Source organism: Arvicola amphibius, chromosome 1 (assembly GCF_903992535.2).
Source record: "Arvicola amphibius chromosome 1, mArvAmp1.2, whole genome shotgun sequence".
Taxonomy (NCBI): domain Eukaryota; kingdom Metazoa; phylum Chordata; class Mammalia; order Rodentia; family Cricetidae; genus Arvicola; species Arvicola amphibius.
Window position 1 is genome coordinate 68,404,239 of NC_052047.1, and position 8,999 is coordinate 68,413,237.

The window sequence follows — 8,999 nt, forward strand, 5'->3', positions numbered from 1 at the left end:
CCATCTCAGGTGGTACTCAGACATGGACTGGAGCAGGAGGCAGGGCCTGGGGCACCGAGGGGACCAGAGCGCTGGGGGAGAGCAGACTGAGTCAGGTACTGTGAGAGGGGAAACTGAGGCACAAAAGAGTCAGCTAGGAGCCTGAAATAAAAAGGCCCTAATGTCAGTGTCTTCTAGAATCTATTCCCATTTCCTGCTTCCTGGAGGGTGGAGCTGAGATTAAACGACTATCGAGGGGGGCCTGCAGTACCAATGTGTGGTTTAGGGATCCAGAGGTCAGCACAAGACCTGGAGCCTGCCGGAAGGATGTAGATAGAGGAGAGTAAGGAATAGGAACGGAACAGACCGGGCTGTGGCCTCCATGAGCACTGGAGCACTTGGGGGCTTAGCCATGGGGGAGAGGAGATGGACAGAAAGGACCACGATGGGTTTCTGGCCTGATAGATTTGGGACCCATGTGAAGGAAGCTAAGCTGAGTCAGAGACCAGATGGCTGGAAGATGGCAGAGCTGGAGCTGATCTGGAGTTCAAGTTCTGGTGCTGCTGGTGCGGGCTGGGATGTCTCCAAGGTGCAGTTGCAGGCTAACTTATGTGTGCAGGAATGGTAAGCCCCCGGTAGGGCCGCCAGGAAGAGACAAGGTGTGCTGGGGCACAGGGAGAAAGAAAGGGTGCCTGGCCTCTGGATCCGGCCCCCCTCCACCACTGGGGAAGTACCAAACGGGAGGGGCGGTTTTATCACTCCACTATACAAGGCTCTGCCAAAAGACCACAAGGAACAAGAATCAGGATGGGGGAGGGTGTATGTGTGGCGGGGCCGGGCGGGGTGGGGTGGGGACAGCAGCTGGCACAGGGTTCATCCTGGTAGATGTGAGAACATCTGAGCAGATCCTGGATGAGCCTAGAGGCATGAGCTGGGGGGCATGAAGGTGACCAAAGGTGTTTCAGCGGCCGGGCAAAGCTTTGGAAAACCAGTTGTCCCGACATCAGCCAGAAGGGTTGGGATACGGTCCTCAGGGCAATGACATCTCTAGGTCTGAAAGGACCCAGTGGCTCTGGGGACAGGATGGCCCTAGGTAGGTGTGCCTGGTCAGTACTTTCTCACTGCCTTATGTTTGGTAAGGAGACTCTGATCTCATTTACTCTGTCCTCTTCCTCCCTGTCCCTGAGACATACAGTAATCCACCAGCAGGGACCCACGCCAGGTGTGCAGACCCTGCGCCAGGTGTGCAGACCCTGCCGTAAACTGCAGGAGCACCTGTTGGGAGTCATTTTCGCACTCTGAGGCCAAAGCACCAAGGGGCTTCCAAGGAGTGTCTGGGGGGCATCAGCCATTCCTCTGGGCCCTAAGTAAGCTAGGGTCCAATTTTGCCCAGCCTCTCTGGATCTCCGCTTTAGGGGTCCCTCTAGGGGTCCAGAATAGAGGCTGAGGTACCTTCCTGAAGTGCCTCCCCAGACGGTTCCCAAAGAGACACAATTTCACATCTTCCCAGAGTTCTCAAGTGCCAATCGGTAGAGGGGGCAAGCTGATGGATGGATGTAAGGGGGCCAGAACCTTTGGCACACTGGTACCATACCCCCGGTAGTCTCTCTTTGCCCACTGGCAATGGGCAGGCTAGAGACAGGCCACCCCTAAAGTAGCTTCTAGCGTTCATGTTCTGCTTCACTTTATGACTGTCTAAAGTCCAAAAGGGCCACAGCCCCCCTTCCTGGAAAACTGTTTTAGTTGAACCCCAGCCCTGATCCTGCTGTCCGGCAAAGCTCCCCCCACCCCCACCAGGGGTCATAAAGGCAGCCTCCAGTCTGTTGCCACCCTCCAAATCCAGATGAACCTGGGGCGTCTGAAGGGCACAAGGCTGGGGACCCCATCTGAGTTCCCCTGAGATCTCCTTCCCACCAGACCCATTTACAAACAACGCCCAGAGCAAGCCACTCAGGAAAACCACAGGGCGTTTTTTTTGTTAAGACTTCATTATAATTTTATCAATCAAATTCTTAGAAGAAGGAAAAAGTCTGCCCTCCCTACCCTCCCCCTCAGTCGTCCCCCTCCCCCCTCACTCTCACTTTCTTCCATTCATAATTTCCTATGATGCACCTCAAACAACTTCCTGGACTGGGGATCCCGGCTAAATATAGCTGTTTCTGTCTTACAACACAGGCTCCAGTATATAAATCAGGCAAATTCCCCATTTGAGCATGAACTTCTGAAAACGGCCTGCATCTAAGGTCTCCTCCAAGGCCCTCTGGAGTCCAGCCCATAATGAAGGTCTTGGCCGCAGGTAAATCCACGCGCCCGGCGCCGGTTGCGAGTCTCGACTGCGGGCGCGCCGGCAGCCTGGGGCGCTGGGCGAGCACCCGCGGGACACTGGCCCGCCGCGCTACTCGGACACTTGGGGCGCCCGCGCAGTCCCGGGCCAGCCGGAGGCGCTGGGTGGCGGCCGGGAGCGAGCGCCGCACATGGTCCGGGCACCGCGCGCCCAACCAGCCGGGGCCAGCAGGTTGGCAGTGAGGGACCCGGCCGGCGCAGCCTTGCTCCACCGCCTCCACTGCTCGCCCCACTGCTCTCCCGCGCTGCTCTTGCTTCTCCGCTGTCGCCCGGATTCACCCTCCCTCTTTCTTTTTCTTTCTTTCTTTCCGCTTTCTCTTTTCCAACTGCGTCCCGGGCTGCTCCCTGGGAGGGGCGCAGGCGGCTGAGCAGCTTGCAAACTCCGGCCAGGACCGGCGCAGGTGCCGCTTCCGTCTGCTAGTCCCTGGAAAGCTGTGATTGGCGCGAGGTGAGATGCGGGTATGGGTACCCCCGCAGGCATCCCGGGGCCTTAATACTGTCTGGGGATGCTGGGATCAGCAGGGGACACCAGGGGAGTGAATTTAAGGTTCTATGGTCTTTTTAGTCCCAGCATGGAGAGTTCAGGTGGGAGATATCCAACCTCCAAGAGTTGATTTTAGCCTCTATCACCTTTTGGTGTCTTTAGCCTAGTGTTAGAAAGGCTGGACTGAGAGGGCCGGTGTAGCTGAAAGTGAAGGAGGGGCAGGCGCCCCGGGGGAGGGGTGATCCTGGACAGGCCCGGACAGCTCCCGGTTCTCCTGACACCTTTCGCTTTCCTCTTGCGTGTCCGCCTGCGACCTTTTCCCTGGTCTCTTTCCTGGTTACACCATTTCCTCTCACTCCAAAGTCTGTGGAGTTGGGAGCTTGGGGTGGTGGGGGAACTCTAGCAAGTTGGGGTGTAGATGATTTGGATGGAGAGTGGGGACCTGCAGAGCAAACAGGTGGAGGGTTCTACATAGAACCTCATTTAGAGATGGATTAGAGGCAGTTGGTCGAGGGAACCAGAATCAAGCTGCAGGTTTGAGAAGAGAGGGCCAACAGAAACCATGACCCTCAGCCTCCGTGGTCCGCGAGGGATCCAGTTTGGAGTTCTAGGCTGCAGTAGGCCAATGAACATCGAGTAAGCTTAAGAATCCGGCTCACCCTGGGAGGGGGAAGGTGGGATTCATTTCTCTCCTCCTCTGCTGGACCTAAAGCCATTCAGTTAGGGGACCAGGCTTTGAGACTTGGATCTCCTGAGGGTCAGGGCTAGACAGTTGAGTGGCCTCCTGGACTTGATATTTTGCTTCTCCGCTCAAAACAATGGCACAGGTGGGGAAACTGAGCCCAGGGAGCAGGGAAAGGGAAAGCAGAGAGAACTGGGTCAAGAGACCTGGAGCCAGGGAGTCAGAAACTGCAGCAGAGCAGTGAAGTTATAGAGAGGGAGGGGAAGGGGAAGGAGAGGGGCCAGGGGCTCCCTACGCAGCCCCCATGCAAGGAGCCACGAGCCTCCAACTGGTCTTCCTGCTCCTCCACCCAATCCTTGTCTCTTCCCAGGAGTTGTGCCCTTACTGCTGGTTCTGCACTGGAAACACGGGGCAGGGAGTCCCCTTCCCATCACCCCTGTTAATGCCACCTGCGCCACACGCCACCCATGCCACGGCAACCTCATGAACCAGATCAAGAACCAACTGGCACAGCTCAATGGCAGTGCCAATGCCCTCTTTATTTCCTACGTAAGTTACCTTCCTGGGGTCCTGAGGAAGGCGGGGAGCTGCCTGGGCTAGAGGGGAGCCCTTAGGAGCTGGGAGACACAGTGGCAAGGGACTTGGTTCAAGCAAGCCCACCCCATCCACGGCTTCCTCCTGACACCCTAGCCCAGGCTAGAGACAGGCAGTCACTCTCCCAAGGTCACGAGTGAGTGGAGGGAGGAGGACAGAGCTGGGCTGAGAGGTGGGCTTGTTACCCGGCTCAGGGTGGGCAAAGAAGAGGGATAAAGCAGTGAGTGAACAGGGGGTGTCAGTGAAAACATTGGGGTGCCCAGGAAGAGACGGAGGTGATCAAAAGTGCAAGTGTGTGTGGTGTTCTGGCTAAGGTGACACCTGTGAAATGCCACATTTCCTCTCTATCCATTTATGTCACAGTGACCTTGGTGAGTGAGTTCACACTTTGATTACTGCTGACTCATGATTCTAGTTGCCTCCAGGGCAGTAAGTTGAGTGCCTTGTGTCCCAGGTGGGGAAGGAAACCAAGGTGCAAGAGCTTTTCCCCAGGGTTGGTGGCAAGCTGGAACACTCACCCTAACTCCCATGTCATCTCCCCTCTGTTCCTTTGCTCCTTAGTACACAGCTCAAGGGGAGCCGTTTCCCAACAACGTGGACAAGCTGTGTGGGCCCAACATGACAGATTTCCCGCCTTTCCACGCCAATGGGACTGAGAAGACCAAGTTGGTGGAGCTCTATCGGATGGTCGCGTATCTGAGTGTCTTCCTGGGCAACGTCACCCGGGATCAGAGGATTCTGAACCCCAATGCCCTGAGCCTCCACAGCAAGCTCAATGCTACTATAGACATCATGCGTGGACTCCTCAGCAATGTGCTTTGCCGGCTGTGCAACAAGTACCACGTGGGCCATGTGGATGTGACCTATGCCCCCGACACAGCCAGCAAAGATGTCTTCCAAAAGAAAAAGTTGGGCTGCCAGCTCCTGGGGACATACAAGCAAGTCATTAGCGTGGTGGCCCAGGCCTTCTAGACAGGAGGCCTTAAGTATGGACTGAGAGATTTCAGGAACAGGATCCAGATGTGGGGGGTGGGGGTTCAAAGTGTGCTGGGGTTCAGGGCATTGTTCAATGCAAAGGGGGCTGCTGGCAGACCCCAGGGATTTCCAGCCACTCATTGCACTCTGGGCTGGGCTGTGATGGAGTCCAGCGAAGCTGGAACTTCCAAAGGCAGGGCCTCCAGATAGCCCAGCCCCAGCAGGAAGGGGCATCGAAGATGTGAAGTGTGGGTGAGCTTTCTGTCCCACTAACTTCCCTCAGCCTGTTGTTCACTACGTGTGTGAACAAGATTGTCTATAGCAAACAGCAAAGGTCCCCTGCAGAGTGACCACCATCTGGGCCTTTGCTGTCCCTTTGAGAGACTTTGGAAGGTTTGGTTGGAATGTGGGCATGCCAGAGGATCCAGAAGGACTCCTTGTCTTTTTGAAGTTTTGTGGGTGGAAGGCAGAGAGGGTACCCTGTGATGGGATGTATCTTCTCTTGAGTTTGATTAGAGAGTTCAGGCTTAGGGACTGTCACGTCAGGTGGAAGATTCTGGAAGGTCACTGGCGGTCAGGCTCTTAGGGATGACGAGAGGCCATCTGCAGGTCTGAAAGTCCCTGGACGAGGCCGAGGCCATCAGAGCGTGATGGACTCATTTTCTCTGCACTTCCCCCCACAACCTGGCACAGTTGGGGTCTCCCAGCTGGACCTAGAGGTGGGGTGTGCACAGGTGGGAAGAAGCAGGTTGCAAAGGCAGGGGAGGTATTCAGCAGGTTCCCAGAGTCCTCCCAGGGATGCAGCTGTAACCCTAGGAGCCAGGGAAGGAGCAAGGCGGGCATGGTGGGGTGCTAGCGATGCCGGTTCCATCTGCTTTTGTTGATGCCAGAGAACAGGTGATCCTGAACAGAGAGGTAGCCTAGTGTAGAAGGTCACATCTGCGACCCTGGAGGTCACACAAAGGTACTTGAGGGGACCGGAGGCTGTCTTGGGTTCCTGGAGCTTGGAGAAGCAGAACTTGAGGTCAGGGTCTCAGGGAAGCTGGAGACCCCGGGGCGCTGTGTGTGATCCAGTGCTGCTGTCTATTTATTACTGTACCCTATTTATGTTAACTTATTGGTGCTTTAAATGGCAAAGTTAATTCCCCGAAACAGTATGAGGCCCCTTACATGGGAGCCACGGTCAGGCCTCACCTTGTGGGGTTTGGTCTGGGAGCTGATGATATTACAGGGAGAATAAGCCTCATGGGTGAAGCCTAGAGAAGGGTCAAGATCAGAGAGCTGGCTAGCTCCGCTGCCTCCCACTGTGACTCACTTTGCGGGTGTCAGGGACCCCCAGAAGGAGCTGGGCCAGTTTGTGGAGTGGTGATTTTTTTTTCCTCTTTCTGGTCTCCAGGGGGGCGGAGCAGTTTGTGGTTGTTGTTGTTTTGTCCCACGGTGCTCTCTGGCGCCCCCTGGATTCCTGCTATGCGGCGCACCATTCACAACGAAATGAATGGCTCTGGAACCTTGGGCAAAGCAGATTCCTTGTTCCTCAAAGAGCAGCTGAAGAACACTGAGACATCCTGACTGGGCACCCAGCTTGCTTCCACCCAGCATGGAAGCTCCTAGGGTGGCCTGAACACCCACAGAATGCAGGAAGTTGGGGCAGCGCAGGCCCTGAACTGGGCCTGAACGGCTGCCCAGTGCTCCGGAGAAGGGGAGAGCAAAGCCTGGGACACAGACCAGGAAGCTGCGGTCCTTGCTTCATCGCTGCCTTCCCACTCCCGCCCATGTCTGGGCTCCCAGGCAGGGAATCCGATCTGATCTCTCCTTTGTGCTGGGGCCAGGCAAGCAGAGGAACGCCCTCGATCTGGGAGCAGGGTAGGGAGGAAGGCAGCCAAGCTAGGGCAGTGGCTGAGTACAGCACTAGCTGCTGTCTTTCACCCTCAGAGCAGGGCGGCCCTTAGCGGTTCAGCTGCAGGATTCTGCTCCATGCATATTTGCACCTTCCTTTGTCATTCTCTAAGCACTTTACCTGGACCGCAGAAGGATGGCTCCTGAAGCTCTGGGTAGGACAGGCCGACAACCATGGATGCAGCTAGGGGACTCACATGCGGCAGATGTGGCAGCGACACCGTGGTCCCCGCTCTTGCTGCTGCATCAGGCCCAGCTCAGGACTGGCTGCACTTCTCCAGGCTGAGGGGCAGCTTGTCTCTACAGCGGGGGCCTGCTGGACTTTGCCATCACTTTGCATCCCCATGGGCATGAACTCCCTGGGCTCAGCCCACTTGGCAGCTCTGAAGCTCAGGGACCAATGGACTCTGTGTGCACAGCCCCTGGCTCTGTAATACAGCCACCACCTGCCTACATCTGACTCCAGCAGTTCAGAGCCATTTTGCACAGCGTTCCAGAATCATGGAGCCTTTGGGCAAAAGAAACCCTTGAGGGGCAGGCAGCTGTGCACCTTGATCTCTTACACCTTCTAGCGTTGACTCCCATCTGGCATGGTGGGTAGGTAGTGTGCTTGGGCCGAAGGAGGAGGGATGGGGCATTTTACAATTTGTCAAGAGAGAAGCATAGGGTCCCTTATTTATTATTTAAGACTTCAAACCCCAAAGCACTGATAGTTCACTGGTCTCTCCTCCCTGTCCTTGGTCTTTGCTCAAGTGACCCAGCTCTGCTTTGCTGGCTCTCTGGAGCAGACATGGCACGTGGGCCAGAACCCCAGAGTCTTCCACAGGAGTGACTTAAGACATGCAATGGCATGGCTGTCTGCATTCGAATGACCCCCAGCCCCAGCCCAAGCTCTCCTCTGCACTGCTGGTTCAGCCCATGGGGCCTCAGCTGTTTCCCCTTTCATTTTCATTGGAAGGGATTTGGCCTTGGGTGACAAATTCCTCTTTGATGAATGTACCCTGTGGGAGTGTTTCATACTGACAGATTATTTTTTATTTATTCAATGTCATATTTAAAATATTTATTTTTTATACTGAAGGAGTACATTTTTTTAAAAAGAAAAAGTGAATTAATAAAGAACCCACTCTTGTCAAGCCTTCTGGAGTGTATTGATATGGGGGGACAGCTTATTGGTACTTGGCTGGCAGAGGGCAGAAGGGTGGAAAGATGAGGCTCCTCCATTGGGCCAGGATGCCAGCATCAGCGGGGGTAGAGGGGTGGGATTTTAGCCCAGGAATAACATGGCGAGTGGTGTTCAGAATATGAACTACTACCCAGAAAGGGGACAGGTTGCTTCCGTAGGTGCTACTGTGTCATTCACCACCCACTAAACACTCACAGCAGCCCAATTGATCTGTTTCCACTTAGCTGAGGCGTCAACTGAAGCCCAGAGAGATGGAACGCCATGTCCAGAATAATTTGAAATGTTAAGGTCACCCCTCCCAATGAGAGGTGCAGCTAGTCCCCAGACCAATGGGCGTGGGCCTGTTCGGCTTCAAGCCTCGTGTTCTTCTCTTGGCATGGGGTTTCAGGGACTTGGAGATGCCAGCTGTCTGGGACTTTGTCATCCAGGAAGGGTCCATAGTAACATAACGGGTGTAGGCTCCAAAGGCCTACATGAAGGAGAAAGGCCCTACAGAATCACATGAGACACTGGGCTCTAGCTGGGGTAACTAACTCATGACAGCTTCTCTGCTAGGCTTTTTGGGGTACAAGTGGCTCCTCAGGAGCACTGCTGTCACCCCACTCCCTCCCACTGAAAGACGCCTCTCTATAGTGACCTTTCTCCTATTCCTTGGGAAACAATGGGGTTCAAACTGGATAGCCACAGACAGATGTGTCTGGTGGATCCGCTAAGTATCTCTGGGGCTTTGATCTGGGATTTGAGTCTGGGGATGCCCTGGGAGAGTCATGCTGGAGGGCAGGGCAGGGTTTTCGCATCTATGAATTGATGCACAGATGTGTCTGTTTGCTGTTGCCTGGATGTTCAGGCTGGACAAGGCA

At 55.2% G+C, this 8,999-nt stretch overlaps 1 protein-coding gene across 1 annotated transcript; it reads left to right on the forward strand.

The window, feature by feature from the left end:
* Positions 1–2,256: 2,256 nt before the first annotated feature.
* Lif (LIF interleukin 6 family cytokine) lies at positions 2,257–5,054 on the forward strand. Its single transcript, XM_038346598.1, has 3 exons — positions 2,257–2,275; positions 3,859–4,037; positions 4,644–5,054. The coding sequence occupies exons 1-3, from the start codon at positions 2,257–2,259 to the stop codon at positions 5,052–5,054; spliced, it is 609 nt and encodes a 202-aa protein (XP_038202526.1).
* Positions 5,055–8,999: the final 3,945 nt, after the last annotated feature.

Excerpts from the sequence above, each read along its gene's own strand:
- Lif (XM_038346598.1), top strand. Across the intron at positions 4,038-4,643 it reads ATGCCCTCTTTATTTCCTAC|TACACAGCTCAAGGGGAGCC; the intron begins GTAAGTTACCTT and ends TTTGCTCCTTAG.